This window comes from Centropristis striata, chromosome 11 (assembly GCF_030273125.1).
Source record: "Centropristis striata isolate RG_2023a ecotype Rhode Island chromosome 11, C.striata_1.0, whole genome shotgun sequence".
NCBI classification, from domain to species: Eukaryota; Metazoa; Chordata; class Actinopteri; order Perciformes; family Serranidae; genus Centropristis; species Centropristis striata.
This window is the reverse complement of record NC_081527.1, coordinates 17,802,920-17,824,546: the sequence shown is the minus strand read 5'-3', so window position 1 is coordinate 17,824,546 and position 21,627 is coordinate 17,802,920. Positions and strand designations below refer to the sequence as shown.

General features: G+C 43.7%; 1 protein-coding gene across 1 annotated transcript in view; it reads right to left on the bottom strand.

Annotated features, from left to right (window-relative positions):
• Positions 1 to 2,353: 2,353 nt before the first annotated feature.
• kmt2cb (lysine (K)-specific methyltransferase 2Cb) overlaps positions 2,354 to 21,627 on the bottom strand; it is a 67,494-nt gene continuing 48,220 nt past the window's right edge. The window contains exons 37-61 of the mRNA XM_059345078.1: positions 19,464 to 21,446; positions 18,167 to 18,480; positions 16,467 to 18,046; positions 16,271 to 16,382; positions 15,729 to 15,792; positions 15,572 to 15,632; positions 15,208 to 15,440; positions 12,741 to 14,387; positions 12,304 to 12,495; positions 11,649 to 11,813; positions 11,242 to 11,371; positions 10,972 to 11,119; positions 10,626 to 10,810; positions 10,360 to 10,496; positions 9,230 to 9,515; positions 8,861 to 9,000; positions 8,162 to 8,272; positions 6,938 to 8,054; positions 6,708 to 6,844; positions 6,455 to 6,597; positions 5,917 to 6,091; positions 5,690 to 5,806; positions 5,515 to 5,588; positions 4,304 to 4,412; positions 2,354 to 4,184 (exon numbers count right to left, since the gene is read on the bottom strand). Coding sequence (XP_059201061.1) covers positions 4,092 to 4,184; positions 4,304 to 4,412; positions 5,515 to 5,588; positions 5,690 to 5,806; positions 5,917 to 6,091; positions 6,455 to 6,597; positions 6,708 to 6,844; positions 6,938 to 8,054; positions 8,162 to 8,272; positions 8,861 to 9,000; positions 9,230 to 9,515; positions 10,360 to 10,496; positions 10,626 to 10,810; positions 10,972 to 11,119; positions 11,242 to 11,371; positions 11,649 to 11,813; positions 12,304 to 12,495; positions 12,741 to 14,387; positions 15,208 to 15,440; positions 15,572 to 15,632; positions 15,729 to 15,792; positions 16,271 to 16,382; positions 16,467 to 18,046; positions 18,167 to 18,480; positions 19,464 to 21,446 — 9,453 coding nt within the window. The 3' untranslated portion in view covers positions 2,354 to 4,091. The remainder of the gene's footprint in view (positions 4,185 to 4,303; positions 4,413 to 5,514; positions 5,589 to 5,689; positions 5,807 to 5,916; positions 6,092 to 6,454; positions 6,598 to 6,707; positions 6,845 to 6,937; positions 8,055 to 8,161; positions 8,273 to 8,860; positions 9,001 to 9,229; positions 9,516 to 10,359; positions 10,497 to 10,625; positions 10,811 to 10,971; positions 11,120 to 11,241; positions 11,372 to 11,648; positions 11,814 to 12,303; positions 12,496 to 12,740; positions 14,388 to 15,207; positions 15,441 to 15,571; positions 15,633 to 15,728; positions 15,793 to 16,270; positions 16,383 to 16,466; positions 18,047 to 18,166; positions 18,481 to 19,463; positions 21,447 to 21,627) is intronic.

Genomic DNA, 21,627 nt, shown 5'->3' with positions numbered 1-21,627 from the left:
GCTTTCACACATTAAATCATGGTCAATATAATTTGGCCTTTTCAAAAAGAATTTGCAAAAAAACCCTCTCTAATATCAAAGTGAAAACAGATTTCTACAAAATAGTATCAATCAATTAGAAATATATAAGGTAAAATAAATGATTGCATAAGTATTCATACCCTTTAAGGTAACTGACCTAATTCAACAGAGTATTAGCTAGATGATGCCAGCAGTGTCACAGTTAGTGAAATGGAGATCACTTGAGTGCAGTTGATGTGTGTCAAGTGAGTTTAGTATAAAAACATCTGTGTCTGGGAGGTCCAGTCTGGTTCATCACTATTCCTGCTACAATTGCAACATGAAGACAAAAGAACACTCCTAGCAACTCAGAGAAAAGATCATTGAAAAGTAGTAAGTCAGGAGATGGCTACAAAAATATTTGAACTCACTGGACATCCCACAGGGTTCAGTTAAACCATCATTAAGACATGGAAGGAGTATGGCACTTGTTTAAATCTGCCTAGAGCTGGCTGTCCTCACAATCTGAGTGACCTGACAAGAAGAAGAAGACTGGCCCTGCAGCCTTCCAGGACCTGCTGCTGAAGAGCATCCTCAGAGCATGATGCTGCCACCACCATGCTTCACGCTGGAGATGGTGTGTTTGTGGTGATGTGCAGTGTTTGGTGTTCGCCAAACATAGCATATAGTCTGATAGCCAAAAAGGTCAGTTTTTGTCTCATCAGACCATAGAACCTTCTTCCAATTGACCCTGGAGTCTCCCACATGCAGCGAATTCAAGGCAAAATTTCATGAGCTTTTTTTCTCTCCCATACAGCTCCTCAGTTCTTTGTAGTCATCTCTTGACTTATACTTTTCGATGATCTTTTCTCTGAGTTGCTAGGAGTGTTCTTTTGTCTTCATGTTGCAGTTGTAGCAGGAATAGTGATGAACCAGACTGGACCTCCCAGACACAGATGTTTTTATACTAAACTCACTTGACACATCAACTGTACTCAAGTGATCTCCATTTCACTAACTGTGACACTGCTGGCATCAACTAGCTAGAACTCTGTTGAATTAGATCAGTTACTTTAAAGGGTACGAATACTTATGCAATCATTTATTTTACCTAATATATTTTTTAATTAATTGATATTTTTATTTTGTAAAAATCTGTTTTCACTTTGATATTAGAGAGGGGTTTTTTGCAAATTCTTTTTTAAGAGGCCAATTTATATTGACCATGATTTAATGTGTAAAAGCAGCAAAAGGGTGAAACATCCAAGGGGTATGAATACTTTTGCAAGCCACTGTAGAAGGCAGCAGTATTTTTAGCCACAGTCAAAGCAGCAGTGGGACTCCCAGGAGTGATTCTGGGATGTTTGATAAACATCCAGTCCCATTTTGACTTATCTTCAACCATGTTATGGTGCTCTGAATTGCGTTGACTGTTGTATTGAATGCCTATTGTATTGTTTCACTTTTACAAATGAGGTACATTAACATGTATTCATGTATTGTCTGTGATGGGTGACCAGAAAAGTATGGTATTATTAATCTTCTCTTATTAGTCCCAAAATGGGGGGAAAAAAATCAAACTCTGCATTTAACCCATCCTTTTTTACACACCACTGAACACACCATGCTTATGAGCATTGGGCAGCACATTTCTGCGCACCCGGGTTAATTTTTTGTTAACAAATTATTTATGTTTATTTCTATTATACCCTCTGTTTATTAGTATTTTGTATTTGCTAATGTATTTTTTTTAATTGTCTTTTTAAATTAATATTTTTAATCCCTGTTACTATCTCTCTTTCTCTCCAGGTACAGAGATGTTAACCTATGTACTTGTACCTGCCTTAAAATGGGCATTAAAACTTGAGCCGCTGAACTATTTATGCCCTGAAAATTTCAATAAACAACGATCTTGAAAGACCTATAAAAGAAAATAAATCTCAAACATTAAACCAAAATACTCAAAGCCAGCTCCTCTAAATGTCAGTCTATGATAATAGATGTAATATCTTTAGGTTTTGAACTCTGGGAAATTATAATGGGCGAAGACAGATGTACAATCAATAAAAAAATAAAATAAATGTTAATTGCAACTTTAAAGGGGTGTCGAGCCAAAATGCAAAGTTTTCTTTGCATCCTTGGTAATAAAAATGGCTCTTAAATGACTCTTACATAAACATATAGTATTTCTTATGCATAATTGCTATACTGTGCTTTAGCATCTTCTTTAAAGTCACAGATGAGTATATAATACTAACAACAGATGCCAGGGAAATCAAATGTTTTTTGGCCTCATTTCTCCACATTTAACAATTGAAACTGTGTAATTATTGACATCACAAACACAAGTTGCTAACATGTAAAATAGTTTATTTTTGTAAATGTTTCTAAATTCAATTCCACAAACTCCAAACCTCATACTCTGTACACTTCAAAAGGCATTTTCAAAAAAAAGAAAAAAAAAAAGGAAGAAAAAAAATCTGACTACACGACCAAGAAAATGTAGCACAAACACACTGGCAGGATGATGTAATATCATACAAGAGAAGAAAAATATCCAAGAAACAATTTTGTTACAACCATTCATTGAGAAAATATATACAATTGAGTCTTCGGAAAGTTAAAAAAATACATGCCATATACATTACAAGTTCTCAGACTGTCTCCAAAATTTTACAGTCGACTTGAAATTGTGCACGCAAAAACTCTTCCGCTTCTAAGCATGTGACTTGTGAAGTGTCAGTATAAGAAATATTTCTGATTAAGGAGAATGCCATTTCTGTCCAAAAAAGGTAGAACAACCTACGGTTCAAAACAAGACTTCCCCGTTACGATTCTTTCTGTCACACACTGGTTCGTCTAACTCACAACATCATTAGACGTTTGCACCTTATTTTAAAAGCAATGTAAAAGCAAAAACAGGTAAATACATGTCGGTGTTCCTATTTGTGTTAAAAAGTTAAAAAGTCATTTTTGGGTTTCAAAACCTAATTCACAGTTCTTTAAAATCAAACCTGATTAACAGCAAACAGATCACACTGATCTCTTACTATTTGAAGAGTCTTTTTTTTGATTCTGTAACTGATAACTCGTTAGTCAACAAAAATATTTCTTTTTTTTTTGAGTGGTCAAAGCATGTGTAAGTCACAAAACACTACGCTACAATACCTTACTTTTAATACAACAAAAATACTTTGTGAATTATTGTGGTTATATTACAAATTCTGTACAGAATAATCATAATATATACTCTCAAACTGAAATAACGTCCATCTTAAATAAATTTCAATGACAAACAGAACAAAAACAATTTAAAAACACCCAAACATCAAGAAGGTTAAGGTAGTATTTGGTCGGTTATTCCTATAGTTTTCTTTATGTACATTTATACAAAAGTAACAGCATGTCTTCCTCAATCTTCAAAAACAATAGCAATCTAGCCTTCTTTAACTCAATCTCATCATTTTGAGAATAAAATTCATTCACTCAGTAATAAATACAAAACCTCTCGAATTCCACACAAATCACATGACAGAGACCTATGATAAAACTGACTCATGGAATCAAGTATTTTAAAAGTTTTCGTGTGTGTTTTTTTGTTTATTTTCTTTTTTTAGTGCAAGTTAATATTCCCTTCGCGGTATTCATTGCTGTACATTCCTCATTCAGTGATGTCTACATTTAGTCATACGGTATACATTAACAGTATGAAACAAAAGGGCCTGCCCTTAGTAAGCAATAAGGCCGCACCCTGCACAGTGCTTTCTCATTCGCTGGTGGATTCCGCACCCCATGTACACCAAACAAACGCACAGATACATACAGACAGACAGACACGAGGCATCTCATACAACAGAGCCCCTCACATATGGCACAAGTCACATCCTGCTACTGTGTTACATTTCCCTTCCTCCACCCATTTGTTTTCCTCCATGATCTTGATGAACCAAAATTCATTAATAACTCCGAGGGTTCAGGCCTTCTGCTCATTCACAAAATTACTTTAATGTGAAGCCTTGTTTTCTCTGTGCAGAGATCACAGCATCCACACACTATAGCAAGGAATGTATTTAGCTTTGTTGTCTTTTTTTTCAGTTAATCCACTTCCTGCATTCAGGAGCTCCACAGTGGCAGGCAATCTTGTGCCGGCCCTCCACAGTGTCAAACTGGTAGTCGAAACACAGCTGGAAAACAGAGAGGGGGAAACATCAGTTTCTGAGCATCACATTTGCTCTTTTTAACACAAATGTTCATGCAACTGTGTAAGTGAGAAGTCCAATCAATGAAAAGGAGAGACATTCACCTCCTCTCCTTTCTCAACTCTGCGATTGCAGCTGATGATGATTTTATAACCCCTTTCGAATGTGACCACCTCAGCAACACAGTTCGGGGCACAAGAGTGGTTGATATATCTAGAAAAACAAAACATTAAAAGACATTAAAAGAGATTTATAACAAATCACAAAACATGCATGACTATAACATGCTCTAATGGTATTTGCCTCAATTATTTTTTTCCACCTTGAGTACCAAAGGGCAAGGGCCTGAATCTAGTAACTGGCATGAAATGTGTTCCTTCTATACAACAAGTCCCTCAACCAACTGCTTTAACACACACTTACAGGAACTTATTGCAAATCCAAGTTACTCTCTCAATTAATCGTTTGACCTATAAAATGCAGAAAATAGTGAACAATGTCTATCTAAGTTTCTTATAACTACAAGGCATTACATTGATCACATAACATAAAGTGATTGATGACATTACATAAAATGATTTTGAATAATAAAAATGTTCTATTCTTAACTTAAATCAAGTGGTTTTAAAAAAACTTTTTTAAACTAAAGGTTTGACAAAGAACACTCATTCTGTGTGGATTTTTGCAACCCCATGAACAAAAGTGGTATTTTTTTTTCCATAAACTCCAGACTCCCTTTAGAAAATCTCTCATTTCCCTGCAGCAGAGTCTGACAGTCTACCCTGCTGAGTCCTGGTTACAGACCATGCTGCCCCGCTGCAGCTTTTCTCCACCCACTGCCACCAACCGCAACCTTGGATTTGGCCTTTCCCATCTGGATTAAAATGGACCTGCAGAGCAGCAAGGCGAAGCTCTGCTCCTGGCTGGAGGAGAAGCCGCCGCTGCTGGATTCAGAGCTTGTCACCTCCCACCAGAGCTCAAACTGCAGGTCAAAGGCTGGAGCGAAGCCGGATCTATGTCCACAGCAGCTGGTGGGTGCTGGAGGCCCCACTAGAGTCTAAGCTGAAGGAGATTCTGCTGAACCTGAATGATATTGTCTCAGACCTGGTGGCACCATGGCAGGCATAAGGAATAACTACTGTATATAGAAATAGCCAATATACTCGCTCAATCGATAGTCTTATTTCTTATTTAGGTAATTTATAGTCATCAGTATTAAATTAAAGTCCAGTTTAAAAGTCCTTGAACTTTATGCAGTCTGTTTGACTTAAATGTTTACAAAAATGTCACAGTAACAAGTGGAATGTCACAGTACCTTGCTAGCCCTCCAGTGCAAGTGGCATCCACAACATGTTCGCTGTCGATGCGGAACATGAACACTGTTCGGTTCTGTGGGGAAGAGAGGGAAATTTACTCTCTGCTTCTTTGGCAAAAGTTACTTTAGACTAATGGAAAGTTCAGCTCAAAAATAAGTAAAAACAGATCAATACCTGAGATCTATAGGTCTTCTCCTTCCTGATGGCGACCTCATTTCGGAGGATGGTTCCATTGTATTCGATCACCATAGTTTGTTTTTCAATGTCTCTAGCAGCAAACAGCCCCAGGCCCTGTGAACACACAAGAAGGTATTCATTCTGTCGGCAAGAAACACAAGAGAATCGGTTCTACTACTCTGTCAAAGCTGAGAGATAAATCATATATCTATTATAACACTGACCTGGATGCGGGAGCGGGCCAGATAGATATTGGCTCTCCACTCACTCTTCATCCAGCGGTACTGAGATGACCTGGGGTGCACGACTGGAGGCTTGCTGTGGGGGATGCCACCTTCTCCCTGGGAAATATTCTGGTTAGACCTGGCACTGCTGCTGGATACAGCCTGTGGATGTGGCCTTGATATTGATAGGGAGAAAAATATTAAAAACAATCTCAAAGCTCATTTTCAGGTTCATATTTGTTAAAAAACAACACATTTTTCTCACACTGTCTATCTGAAGCAGAACTTTCCACCTATTTACATTATATTTGTGACATCACAACCATATGGAAGTCCTGATGGATCGTGTAAAGGCAGTTTCTGAATACACACTGTGCACATTTTTGATACTTTCAGCATTTATTTAGCACCTGCTTTATAACCAAAAAGGCATGGAAATCTCACTTTTTTTTTTTTTTTTACAATATGGGACCTTTAAAATGTGTTTTGATTCAAGACAACATACAGATAAAGTAATGTCAGCTCTGTTAAAAGTTACCTTATCACCAGTGAAGTGTAGGGAGATGTGGTTCTTGGCTGGGCGCGGGCGCTGCCAGCTGGGTTGAATATGAGAGGCAACGCCACAAGAGGGTTGCGTCCGTACCGGAATGAGTACCTGACACAAGCCTCCACTCCCGGGAGCTGAAATAAATTAGTAAAGAATGGTTTTATCCTGCAGCCTCTACAGAATATGATCTGTGCATTTGTTTCAATATATCAGAATATCTAAAACCACAAAAGGCGGAACAAACCGATTCAGAGATCTTGGTGACTGCAGGGACTGTGAGTCCAAACAAGTCCTCTCCCTTCAGGTAAACGGGGAAGAGCTTCAGAGTGCCTGCTTCATTTCTCTTCTCAGAAACAGGACCCAGAACTTTATCCCACACTCCTAATTCCAGCAAGACAAGGAAACATTGTTAGATATTTTGGTCTGAAACTCAGAAACAATAACGTTTCTGTAAGAATAGAAAAAAGGACAAACCTTTGGCAGAGGAGTCAGTCAGGACCAGGTCTTGGTAGCCCTGTTCGATGACTCTGATGGTAAACTCTGGTAAGTCCTCTCTGTCCTCAACAGAACAGACGTAGCGGCAACGGCGGTTGCCATGGCGCATGCTCCAGTAAATGCGGCAAGCCTCATAGCCAACTGGAAAGATGGCTGTTGGGGAATGGAAAGCTGCCATTTGCAGAGGGGTTAGTTGGCCCATTGCATGCAAAACCAGGCTGCCAACTCTGAAGGTGTAGCCTAACTCGGGCTGCTGCACAGCTGTGGCCATCTGACGCACTTCGTCTCTTTGGACATAGACACGTCTGAAGACAGCAAAGCAACGCAGCTCGTGCTCCAGAGCTTGTCCAGCCGTTCCCCGAGGCCTGTGGGCGTGACATAGCATGGTCTTGTCCTTGAAAAAGGTGCACTGAGCTTGCAGAGCGCAGGTGAAATGGTAGACATTGGTGCAGCGTAGGCGGTGACAGCCGCTGGTGGCTCCAGTCTGCTGGCAGTAGGCGCAGCGTACAGTTTGACCACGACGCAGTGCGAGCTCTACGTTAATGAGGGCGCCTGCTTGAGTCTCATACACCTCAGTCGACCACAGGGCACAGTTTAGGTGAACCCACACGTCGAGATCTAGATTAAGAAGCCGAGCAGGACCGTCAGTCAACCCATCTCCAAACTGGTGGCAGAAACAGCAGCGCCTGTGGTCTCGTAGTAAGGCAGGAGGACGCAGGGAAGCCCCGAGCTTCTTCAGGAGCTCGTCGATCTTATCCTCATCTGGGAGTTGAGAATTCCCTCTGGGCACGACAACCTGGACAGTCCATTTCCTCCAGCGGAGTCCTTTCTGTCTCTTTCCCTGGTGCCAGCCGTCATGGGACCTTGGCCGAGTCTTCAGCTTCACTGTGACTTTGATGGCATCAGACTTGGTCTCCATCTTGGGTGTGTCGCCTGCCATGGGGAAGGGGATGGGAGGAGTGGAGGGGGGAGAGTGCTTGGGCTGAAGCTGAGCCAGGCAGTGAACATCCAGTGATGACATGTTGTTACTGTACTGGTGCAGAGTTTTCGAAAGGCTCTCTGTTTGCTCACAGGCAGGAAGGAGGGACACCGATTCCTGAAAAGACAAGAGCCATGATGTTAAGCAAAAAAACAAACAAAAAAACCCCAATCATATTTACTACTTGTTATTTAAATACACTGTGGTGTTGCAGTGGTACAAACCTTAGTTTCTGTGGTTGATCTGGATTGCATTGGTGATGAGGAACAGTAGAGAATGAAGCAGCTGTGACTACAAAAGACCAGGTCTTCAGATTTCAAACGGCCTCCAGATTCCTAATGAGAGAAATCGGTTCAAGTTTTAACAGGGTGAATAAGAAATGAGGTGTTAAATCAAAGCGTGACCAACGTGAACTGCTTAATCTCAACTGACATTAAAAGAAGTTATGAAATAAACATCAAAAACATACAATATTAAAATTACCAAAATACTTGAGACTGAAGTCATGGGGTACGCTGTTTAACCCACTAATTAATCTGAAATGGATTTAACTCCAGCAGGCAGGATTTACATAATCACAGGATACGTGCAGTATAACTGTGGTGCTGCTGTGTGTGTGTATATATATAGATGAGTATGGCCTCACAGGCTGAAAGTACATAATATATCCTCTAAAGTAAGGTCCGGGCTTGCAGTCATGGCTCATCCAGTCCCCCCTATTGGGAAATCAATAATAAAATTACCCATAATTGTTTGGCAGAGATGACTTTTTATGAACTGGTGCTGTGTATTTAAAGCATGTTTTACTTCATTAGTCTCAAAATCACACTTTAAGCATCCAAGTGCTCCAGCTGAAAGGTGCTGCCTGCTTAATATACCACCGTGCTGCCATTTGGAGTATTTAAGCCTAATTAATTCAATACCTTCATGTGTGCAGGGAGATCTTTGATGGATTTCTGCACTCCATTCCCCAGAACCACCACCTTACAGTGGCAGCACCACTGAGGTTTACATCCAGGGCTGGCAGGGGTCTTATGGTCAGGTCCTCGAACTAGAGCTGCGCCTGAAGGAACAGAAAATATGTTTATTAAATTCATATTGCATGCTCTGATAGTAAACTAACAATATTACGATGCTTTACAAATAAAATGTTAGCTTAGAAAAAAAAAAAAAACTGCTTATTACAGAAGAAATTAAGATTAGACTATTGTTTCTTTGTGCATTTTTGCAGCCGCAGAGACAGACATGGCTTTTCAATAAAAAAATGTTATTGTTTGGTTTTATTCCCTCACCTGGGCTGTTGGGATGGAAACGGAAATGATGTGCCTGCTGCTGTTGTTGCATCATCGCATGCACTCCACCGGGTCTTATCATTTGTCCCGGCCGCCCGTGAGGCCCTCCATTGTCTCCTTGTCCGTGGAAGAGCATGGGAGGCCGAGGCTCCATGCCGTGGGGGCCCATTCTTGGACCACCAAGTACAGATAGGGGTCCCCTGTCTGGGGTGCTGCTGACCTCATAGCTACTGGGGATCTTCACACACAGCAGGTCTGAAATGGCTGCCACTACACCTGTGATGTTCTGAGAGAAAAAAAATAAAAACATGATTACATCTTCCAGCAAAAATCTCAGTTCCAACAAGACTTGTTTTTCATGTTGCCTGCATATAAATTCCTGGGATTATTTTCTTTTCTTACAATGCAATTTTTCTTCTGATGCACCTTTACTTTTAAGATGTAACAACTAAAGTTGGCATGTCAGTAAAGGCCAAAACAAATCTCCGCCGAATGGTGAGCCACTTCATGCTAATATCCTATTTTCCAGCCTTGCCGCCCCTGAAAAAAAGTTCCCACTCTCCCCCTGCTTGTACATCCCGGCTGACCCAGCAGCTCCTCTTCTCTGCTCCTGTGGCAGCTCGATTTTTTGTCGTTGCCTCGTGTGTGTGTTGAAGAGTGGGCAAGGAGAGTTGAGAAATATCCGGAGCTCTATGATGCACAATCCTGTCAAACAAGATATTGCCTGGCATGCCATAGCTCTGAAGATAGGCTCTTCAAATCAGAAAGTGTAAGTAGTGGGTGTCCACACATGATTTTAAGCTAATGCAGAGGTGGAAGAAGTACTCGGATGTTTCATTTTAGTGAAAGTAGTAATAAAATAACACCTTAAACAACTCTACTGACCTGGCAACACAGAGATCCCTATAGAGCTAAGGGCTGCATCTAATGCCTGTAATAAGATGTTAACAGTGATGACCTTTAACAAATGATTTAGAAATATTTTCCTTTGCTGTTTTAAAGTGTATTGGCCAGACAATGAATAAGCCAGACAGCCTGAAGTAAATATGCAGCTTTAAAAGCTGCATGTATAGAATAATTAAGATATGAATTATTATATTTATTTCTGGGAAACCATGTAGTATTCCTACCTCTGCTGCGGCTGGTCTCAGTGTGATGGCTACAGATACCAGCCCTTGTTTAGAATCATTTGACATGGAGCCAAAGGGGGAGCCGAAGAACATCGCAGAAGGCTCTGTTTTGATATCCTGCAGTTTGATTTCTGACCCTGGAGAATATAAAAAAGAAATACAAAGGTTTGGGGGAGTTGCATGTTTTAATTGTGCACGTGAAAAACATCCAATTAATTATGATTGGAGTCACAGGAATAAATGTTTTAATTGTTTTGTGCGTTTACCTTTCCCATCAGGTGCAGGAAGCATGGGGAGAACAGGAGACAGGCAGGGGGACGGTGGCTCTTCCTTCACCAGAGACAGGTCTGGGTAGCGGCTGATCTCCATGCCAACCACGCTCTCAGGGGATGAGGATGGAACAAAACTGTCCGGGGTGTCCCTGTCCTTGCAAGGCTCCTGTCCTCTGTTGCTGGTTTCATTTAACAGGAAGAAACTAAAAATTAACCATGACCATGCAGCGCAAATCCATATTCATCACTTATAATAATAATAATGTAATCAACAAAAACAACAATTATGACAGCTTTTAATGGTACAGTTTGAATGAATAGCTGTAATATGTCAGTTTACCTGAGCTCCTCCTGGTTGTTGTGAGGAGGGGTCGGTAGGGAGGCTGGAACATCCACAGTTTTGGGTCCCTGAGCGATGGCCCGGGCTAGTAGGTCTTCCTCAGTCCTAAATGGGACATGTAGTGGCTTTGGGACCAGGCCTTTGGACACTGTATGAAACAGGAACACAATGTCAATACACATGTACACACGGTTTGTGCCTCAAAATGATGGAAATTCTCCTTGCTTCACGATTATTATCATTAAAAAGTGCATTCTCCTGTATGCTTACCCATGGCAGCGGCTTTGCTGGCCAGCTCTTCTGTCGTTGCAAATCCATTGATCATTTTCTGTCGGTTCACAGGTGGTGGGGTGGGAGGAAGTGATGCCGGTGGTGTTGGTGGATTGCTCAGGTTACTCTGCTGTAAGAATCACAACCAATGCATTGTCAGCACATCATGCTGCCAACACACTTAACACACATCACTCTTACCTTGTATTCACTGCATGGTACGGCACCGCTTAACTCGACTCACTTTTGTTCCCAGGTTCTTTAGGCTTTTCCTTTAAACTTCACTTTCTAGTGTCAGCAACTTTTGCAAAAGAAAAACCAAAAGCGAGCGTGTCGAGTACAGCCATGCTGTAACATGCAGTGGGAGCACAACATCAGTTAAACTTGTTAAGGTAAGCAGATCTCACCTTGTAGGCCAGTTGGGAGTAATAGTCAGAGACTCCATCGAGAGAGGCGCTGCCGAAGGTGCCAGACAGGAGGTTCTCTCCGTTGAGCTGGCCACTGCCATATGGAGCGAAATGGGCAAAGTTGACCCCAATCAGTGGCTCCATTAGGGGCAATAGGGAGAGCTGCTGTGTCAGGAGAGAAAACCAGGACCAGGGGAAAGGAAGAGAAGGAAATCAGAACAAGTATGCTAGTGTAATAGATAATCTAGTTAAGTGCATGCTCATTTGGTTTTACTGAGCTGTACTAAATGTGATGAGATGATATTTTACTACATTTCTAATGAGTGAGTCGGCTTCATAAGGTTTAAATCAATAAGCCTCGAATCCCCTTCCGCTCTCCTGAATAATAACAGCTTCTAATACCTGTGTGTGCAACCGTCATCCAACAAGCATCTAATTACAGTAATATGCTTCTGATATGTGAAATTAGTGTCTGTGCGCTCGGTGGAGACCTTTATCTACCCTGGCAGTAATTAATACTGTAACATTCTGAATAAAGAATTTAGATTTCAAGCTATAATCTTTCCACCATCATTCGTTCCCAAAGATGTGCATCGGTGCAGATTCAACCAACTTCATGAAGAGCAGGTTGTAAGGTGGTAAAAATCAATCTTACCTGTTTGATTTGGGTCATTACAGTGTCAGGGCCAGAGTGCATTAGTTGCCTCTCATCCCCTTCCTTCTTCCTCTTCTTGTAGCGAGAGGCGGGTTTTTCCCCTCCTTTCGGAGCCCTCTTGTTCCTCCCTTTCTTCTTCTCCTGTTCAGGGACAACAGGTCCAGGAAAGTCTGCAGTGCCATCTGAGTAGGCCTGGAGATGACACAAGGATGTTGCATAAAAAGGCATGAATACACTTTGAATTGCTTGAGCAGAATTATGGCATCAAGTTAGATGTTTTCAAACACAGAACTATGACTCATTCAAAAACCGACAGCTATGACTCACACCAATTTCTCTATGACGCGCCTCCCATCTGAATCACTTAACCCGTCTATGACTCACTATGTTGATCACCCCCTCAGCGATCTAACTGTATGAGTAATAAGAAGACTGACCCCATTGCTGTCCATGGAGCTTTGCCTGAGCAGGGCCTTGCAGTCTGCAAGCTCCTCCTCCTCTGAGCGCATGCTCTCCTCCGACCTCTGTTGGGACAATCCATGTGGAGGTGTACTCTTGTTCTTTAGAAGGTGTTTCAGTAGTTCATTGCCAGCCTCCCCTTTGTCTGGACTTTGTCCTGCAGGGAAGGGGGACACACTCCCTTTATTACGCTCCTCCTTCACAGAGTTCATTCCTGAGCCAATGGGTCCTTCCCGTGGCCCGTGACACTCACTTGCATCAGTCTGCTCCAGCTTTATGTTGTTAAGGATCCGATCGTGCTCCTGAGCTTGGGTTCTTGCTGCGTCTGATAGGAGACCATGGTGTCCAGACTGACCTCCTGAAAGCTGCCTCTCCAGCTCTGAGTGACTGGGGGTGGAAGATCCCAGTAAGGGGGACCTTGACAAGTCCTGATCACCAAAGAGGTGGGTGTTTCTGGTTGGTGTTGAGGAGGTGTCTGAGACGCACGGTGTGAGAGGGGCCGTCAGGTCTGAGTGGGGAGTCGAAGGTGTCTTGACTGAATCAGCGTCATCATCCTTCTTCTTTTTGCGGTTCCTTTTCTTTTTCCCCTTCTCGTCTGGGATGATGTTGGAGTAGAGTTGGATTAGAGACTGACCTGAGCCTGGAAAGTTAGACGGTAGAGGTGTAGCAGAGTCACCTCCAAATGGTGGACCCTCACCTGGCATCTGGAGCATCATTCCTGGTCCACTGAACTGGCGAGGTCTGGGTTGACCCTGGGGAAAATTAGGTGCTTGAAGGCCAAGATTATCAGGCCCAAAACCAGGCCCCATGTCACGGGGCATCATTCCGTTGCCCATCATGGCCCTCCTTTCACCTGGCATAAATGTCCCAGGTGGTGAGCCCATACCAGGCTGCATGCCCTGCTGCTGGGGAAACATTGGTGCAAGTTGTTGCTGTTGTTGCATTGGAGGCCTCTGAGGCTGCATGAAGTCCTGTGGCAGCTCTGCATTAAAAAATGGCATCTGAGCGAGTGGCGGCATGTTCCCATCTGGTCCCATCATTCCTTGCTGCTCCATTTCCATACGGTGTTTCAGGGCTCTCTGTCGTTCAACCTCGTGCATTAGCTGCACACGCTGTCTCTCCTGCTGTTCCCTGAGCCTCTCCCTCCTCTCCCGCTCCTGGAAGCCTTCACTGAATGGGTTGTTGTCATCAAACTTCACACCACCAGACTGCATGGGTTTTACACCACCTGGTGGAGCTGGTGGTGCCTGGGGATCCACAGGCATTTGTGGGTGTGGAGGTATGTTGGGCATTGGCATTGGATGAGGTTGGCCTGGATTTACCACAGGTACCTGGGGGGGCATTATAGGGGGCATTCCCGGTCCAGCCATGGGCATGGGAGCACCAGGATGCCAGCCAGGTGGTGGGTTGGGCATACACTGAGGTGGATTAGGCTGGCCAGGATGAAGTGGCATCTGCATCATGGGATTCATCGGAGGCTGGACAATTGGTGGTCCACTGGGGACCATGCCAGCAGGGCCAGGCAATGGGTGCATCGCAGGCATTATGGGTGTCATGTTGTTTTGCTGGTGTTTCACTCGGTACTCCTCTATGAGTTCAGCGTGCTCCTTCTGCTGCTTGCGGATCTGAAACAAAACAAATTCACACAAAATAATGTTATTGAGGTTCTCTATGAAATTTACAAAGAAATTATGCATCACTTTCAAGCCATTTTATCACATTTACAAGACAAATTTATAAGGACACTGGTTTACCCCAAGGGAAGAGATGAATGATTATGATTTCAAACAGTAACCGAAGAATTTAACTTTAAAGCTGAAGTTGGAAAGTACAATCAGCCAAGAGCATTTTTTTCAGCATTGATCTTTTAGGGAGTCAAAGCAGGTTGACAGGTGCAGTGTGCACACAGGCCTGTGTGTTTTGAATTCTTCTGTTTGCTCGGGTATTTATTCAAGTCTGCTTGAAAAGAAAATAGCTAGATCTATACCTGCAAATGCATAGCCTACACCTACATTATCTGTTAGATCAAATAGACTAATTAGTTAATATTTAATAGCTCTGCTTTAAAGATGAGATAAAAAGACATTATCTCTGCTCCTGATAAAATAATCTATGCCTCTAAAAAACTTAAAGCAATCAAATGTAATGAAACATTTTATCTCTTAAATCATATTTGTGTTTAACTTTCCCTACACCAATGCCACGGTATCATTGTAAATAGCTTTACTGTTATTCAGCTAGACCTCAGTTCACCACACAGCATCCATAACATGGTCCTATGGGCAACTACTTCTGGTTGTGGGTCAGATTTAGCCCATGGGCTGTTATTTGCCAATCCCTGCTTAAATCAATAAACTCTGCTGTCTCCATAGAAAGAATTGGCCATTCTGCAGAGAAGGGCTGGGATAGAATTCAATGATGGAGCTCGACAGGCCGAACATTTACCTGCTCTAGTTGTTTCTGCACTACACCCTGCTGCTCTGTGACATGTTTGAGCTGCTCGGCATCCTCCTCTGGGAACTCTCTCCCTGCCTTCTTAGCTGTTCTCTGCTTGGCAGACAGGGCTTTCTTAGACTTCCTGTGAGCCCCAATCTTCTCTTCCAGAAACTTCTGCTGCATTTGAAGTAGTTGCTGAGTCTCCTGGAGCCACTCCTCGTACTGAGCCCTCTGAGCATTGTCTGAAAGAAGAAAAAAGGCTCTTTTGTTAGCAAACTTGACAGCATGAAAAACAAACATCTTAACATTTCAAGGCCTGACAGACCTTCAAACTAAAAAGTCGAAAATGCATATACATTTTAAGAGAACTTACTGACAAATCCTGGTCCAAAGTTTGGAGGATTTGGTCTTGATACTTGTGTCAGTTTTCCATCCTGAAAGCAAGGTTGACAAATATATTATTTGCAACATGTTTATTTTTGATGACATAGTGTAACACAACAAATCAAGCAGAGTAATAATTTAATTACCTGTCCAACAACTTGTGGAGGAAGCGGTGTGCTTTCAGGAGCGGGTGCAGGACCAGGAGGAAATCTGGAATGGAGAAATACCACAACCATGCACCATTTAGTCACTTAAATCAGCATTTCAAATAGTTGCATAATATCCTTGTGACTGGGCTATTAGGTTGATATTACTATTGCTTTAAAGTCCTCCTCCAGAAATGATTTAACTATATCAAAATCTTCTATGGTAAAGATTTTGTTTAACATGGTTTTCATATATAGAGTAAAAAAATCACAATCAGAAAAGAGGCTTGAAGCACAACTTCTTGTTCACCTTCATTAAGAAATTCTAGATCTGGCCTTAACCCTGGGTGCCTCAATTTGTATTTTTTAAACGGTCCTTGTTACTTGTCTTAATTACGGTCCATATAGACATGTTAGCAATGTAAAAAACCTGATTTTCATTGGAGAAAACCAAAACTTACATGTACACCGCCACTACCAGTGTTACATTTTTTATTCAAAAAAGAAAATGTATTCATGTGGTACCAAAGGGAACTTTTTACCTGTTCATGGCCATCTGGTTCATTCCCATGTTGTTCTGAACCATGACTTTATTGATGCCTTTCAGAGCAACCATTTTAGCTTTCATTATGGGGTCCGTGATGGCATCAAAATCTGCAGAAGACAAATAATGCACGCTTAGAAAAGACCCAAACATTAACTGATAGACGTCTAGAATTTATGGCTTAAGTAATTTACCAATGTTGGGGAAGAAAGAGTCGCTGGAGCGCTGTCGTATCATGGCTTGCATCTGCCTCTGCTGCTGTTGCTCCTGCCTCTCCTGGTCCAGGAGGTCCTGTAACAGAAGTGGCTGCTCTTCGAGCAGAAGAGGACGGTGTAGCTGGCCGTGCTGACCCAGGGCCTGATTCAATGCTGCCTGCTGGGCCGGGGTTAAACCACTCTGGTCCACTCCGGAGGCTAGCCCCACCTGGAGGTCTGCCCCAAAGCCAGCCAGAGAAGCATCTCCTGCAGCGGTGGCGTCGGGTAATGCAAGTCCAGAGGCATGCTGAGCGTCATTGACTTGGCTCTGCTGGGGTATGAGGTTCCCTCCTTGACTGACAGATTCAACGATTGGATTTAATGACTGCTCCTCAGGCTGCTGCTTAATGAGTAAACCAGACAGGACTGGGGTGGAGTCAGAGAGCACTCCCTGCTGGTTTGGGGTTAAGGTGTTTCCAGTGGCTTGCTGGTCTACCCCATCAGGGGGTTTCTGACAGTCCTTGACCTCTGTTTTAATTTCTTGCTCAGGTGCCAAAGCAGCAGAGTCCTGACTTCCAGGGGCCTCCAGCTTGACATCAGCTAACGACTGCTCACCTGAGGCCTCCGACTTTTCCAGTGCGGATGCTGAGCTGGACGACGCCTCACTTCCTGTGCTTGAGCTTTTGTTGATATCTGTCGTGTCGGCATTATCATCCATAGGATCACTGAGATCCAGCTCCTCATTAAACATGTCTTTCTTGATGTCATCCAGATCAGGGTCTGTATAGGCAATGATGTCAAATTTCCCAGATGTTAGGAAGTCATCAAGGTGGAGGTCATTTGTCTCTAGATCTAGGTCTTTGCCATCTTCAGGGTCCAAATTTAGGTTTTCTAAGTCGGCATCCACCAAATCTTTCACCTCCACGTCCTCAAGATCTTTGACTGCTGATTCCTCTGCATCCAGTTTCTCCTCCACAGCTTCACTGCCGGACACTGAGACTGACTCAGTCTGCCCAGCAGGGGGTGCAGTCAGGATCATAGATGCTGCCATGTTCTGTGTCTCATTTGAAGCAGGCTGGCTCATGGATCTCATCAGCTGAGATTGTTTGAGTGGATTGTTTCCTGACATTTGGCTGTGCTGATGAAGATTGTCCATGCTGGCAGATAGCTGTAAGTGGCCAGTGTGGCTGCCCATGGGGTCTAACATCCTGGGCCCCTGATTTAAAGGGAACCTCAAATCAGGTCCTCCAGGAAAGCCTGGTAGCCTTTGACCCTGCAAGCTGGGATCCATGTTGCCTCCTGGCATGGCGCCGGGCGGAAATGGCATACGTGGCCTGTTGTCTATTGCTCTGTGTCGCAGCTCAATGAAAGGCTGGCCCATTATGTTATGCTGCTGCACCGGCATGCCACGTGGTGGGAAGTGCTGGGGCATCCCCATTGGGTTGCCTCCCATACTCTTTGCCATTTCTGCAGACATGGACCGTCTCATTTGAGGAGGGACATCCTGCATTGGGTGTTGCCCCCGGGGAAAGAACTCTTGGGCCCCATGAGGACCAAGAACCCCAGGTGGAAATGCAAACCTGACAACAAATTAAAAACATGTATAAATAGAGAAGAAGGACATTTGTGCAGTGCTATGTTAATAAATATAGTCTATCTGAAACACAATCATGTAATAAAAAGAATATTATCTCACAAACCTTGGTCCCTGATGTCTCAAATTAGGATCTCCAGGATGTGGGCCCCTGGGGAGTTGTCCCTCATTAGGGAAAGGGACACGCTGATCGCCTGGAAAAGGTCCAGGAAACCGCATTGGCCCTCTCATTGGTCCTTGTCCAGGATAAGGTGGAGGAGGCCGGTTGAACATTTCCCCTTGTTGCCCAGGGCCCTCCTGGGGCCAGGGTCGTGGTGTTCCCGGGGGCATGTTGCCAACAGGATCCTGAGGGCCCCTCTCCTGTCGAATAGCACTCCTCTGTTGCTGCTGCTTGAGGATTAGCTCTCTAATTCGTTGTCGCTACAAAACACAACAGCAAGCATACAGACATTTAAACCTTTTTAAACACAACGTATATGGATCTCATTCAGCTTACAATTCTACTGTATTTCTCGCAGTTGAGACAGATTGTCAGGTCACTTTGACCAACTTAAACTCCAGCAGCTAGCAATGAAAGTTGTATATTGATTGCAAATTACTTTTTGATTTTTTTTCTTTTTTGTGCATTACCATGAGCGAAACAAGTAAGAAATTAAATCAAATGTCAAAGGTCCCTTTTTTTATTGCCACTGATGTAGTACATGCAATATTACTAATACTACTGCTAATACAATAAAATACCTTCAAAATAAGCAGGTTATGTTGCCAACCAGCTAATTAGCTTTCTAGCTTGCAAACTCATGTTAGTAGAGCACAATTCCGCAGTGAATGTTTGTTTGGTGGTTTGTTTTTGTTCAACAAGCTACAGTACAAGACATTCCTATTTTTAAGTTTGATAGGAGAGAAGGAAAGCTAATGTGGTTGTTCAAAGCCTTTGGCTATTGCATATAGACAATAGCTACAATAGTTTGTAGGTTAATGACTTAACCTAATAGTATAGTGACTTAGAATCTCAAAATATTGAGAAACCTTTTCAAAAAATGCCAACTTATTTTTTGAGAAACTAAGTCATTATTTCAAGATACGCAAGTGATTAATTTGACAATGTTTCTTTTTATTTTGCACTAAAATGTCATTATTTTGTGATACCAAGTCATCGTTACAAACAAGTTTCTCATTAAATTGACTTACTGGATTTTTTTCCCCATGACATTGGAGGAAATGGGCTTCCATAACAAACATAAAATATTACCCAGGTTGTTAAAAACACACAACAAAAAAAATCCTAAAAACATTGTTAAAAAAATATAAACGTAAAATGAATGAAACGCCAGTGGAAAAATGAAATGTCACTAGTAATGTGTGAGTGATGAGATGTAAAATCAAACCACAGCATCATGTACCTGTCTGAGTCTCTCCTCACTCTCAGCAAGAGCAACACCCTGAACCTCAGAGGAAGCACCCGGCATTTGTGGGTTGTTCGACAGTTGGCCTTGGTCTTGAGGGAGAGCTCCATTGTTACCCACACATGACTGATCTTTCATTTCCATTTTGTCGATTGACTGTGGACGAGGGGTCATGGGGGCTTGCTCATACAGGTCATGGCCAGGTGTCTGACTGGGTCTTCTGGAGGGCGACTGTGTAAATCCATCATCTGAAACACTGGGGTGTTTCGGTGTTTGTGAGCCTGGATGAGGGAAGGGATCATGAAGTCTGCCTTGAGGTGGAGAGAAAAGATCCTGGCCTCCCATTTGTCCTAGCCTTGGCCCTTGTCTGCTGAGCAATTCAGGACCAGGCTGTGGGGTCCCTGGTGGCTGGGCGTAGGGGTCACTAAGCATTGGTCTGGGAGCCCCAGGCTGGGAAAACATGTCGCTACTCCCTGGCCTTGATGTCCCAGGTGTACTAGAAAATGGCTCTAATGGCCCTCTCTGGCTGCCTGGTGACTTAGAAAACCTCTCCCCCACAGGGGGCCTTGGAGTACCTGGTGGCTGAGCGTAGGGGTCCACTGAGTGGGAAGGTGACATCCTCTGCCCAGGGTGCGACTGATGAGTGAACTGGTTCATCCCACTGGGGCGTGGAGTAGAAGGAGCCTGTGAGTAAGGATCGGATGATGGGTTAGGGGTGTTTGAAGGCTGACCATAATTGTCATGTGGTCGTGGGGTGCCAGGAGGTCGGGCGTAGGGCTCAAAGAATGGGCGAGGTTGAGCACCAGGTTCAATGATAGAACGCTGGTTGCCTGTAGATTGAGAGAAAGGGTCAGAGCCAGGCTTGTTGGGACCAGAAGGCTGGGCAAAAGGGTCATATGTGAAGTGGTCAGGCCTTGGAGTGGAAGGTGCATGGGCATATGGATTTCTAGACATTTGAGGCATTGGTCCAGGCTGAGCAAATGAGTGCGCCTGCGGGTGATGCTGGCCCATTCTAGGAGGACTGGTGAAGCTGTCATTCACAGATGGTCTAGGGGTATGCGGAGGCTGAGCATAGGGGTCATTCTGCTGATTCTGGGAGAACCTGTCAGTAGGATGTAGACCTGGTCGGTTGAAGGGATCCTGAGCCTGAGGAGGGGGCATAGGCGTTTTGAACAAAGGGACCGAGCCAGACTCGTTACTTCCAGGGATTGGCGTTAGTAAAGGCCTTGAGTAAGGGTCAGACAAGATCATCCTGTTCTGGGCCATACGCTGATAGGCCTCATTTCTTATCATGGGCCTCGAGTATGGGTCTCTGCCTGGAGAACCCATTGGAGGCCTTCCCTGAGCAGCCTGACTGACCCTGGGGGGACCCATGGGCTTCAGGAAAGGATCCATGTCCCCAGTTGGCCTTGGGGTGTCAGGAGGTTTGGCATAAGGATCACTGCTCATGGATGTTGGAGAGCCAAAAGATTCATGAGCAGGAGAGGGCCTCCCCCTGTCCTGCTGCTCCATCAAGGATGTGGGGGATTTGCCAGATTCCACAGGCATTCTGCGACAGGCATTTGGCCCGAGAGTTGGCGGTCGTGGGGTGCCGACCATCTTGGAATATGGATCCCATGGAGAAGACGGTCTGGAACCAGAGGAACCTGGTGAGAATACCTGCGGGGACTGAGGTTGGGAGGAAGAGCCAGATGGAGGGGGAGGAGGGGGTCGTAGGAACACATCCTCTGGGGGACCTGAAGTGGGCGTCCCTGGTAGCTGTGGCCTGGCAAAGCCATCTTTAGAATTGAGCGGCTGCATGGGGGACATGCTGCCATTGCTGGGCTGGGAAGCTGGGCTCTGGTTTCCACTGTTGTTACCATCTCCCTCTGACTGGCTGTTGTTCTGCTGTTGTTGCTGCTGGAGTTGCTCATTCTTAACTTGCTCCAGTTTCTGAGTGGCTTCAATTTTGGCTTGCTGTTTGCTTTTCTGCCTCATTTGCTGTTGGAAGGGCACAGTGAAAAGCGGGATTAGACATCAAAAAAGGGATGCAGCAAATATCAGTCTCATGCCAAAAATGAACTGGACCTACTAACCACCAATGTCATCAGGGTTAATGTGGAGGATAGTGCAGTTGTTTAGGGAGCTTTACTAAACCACCACTTCTTAGCTGTCTTAATAT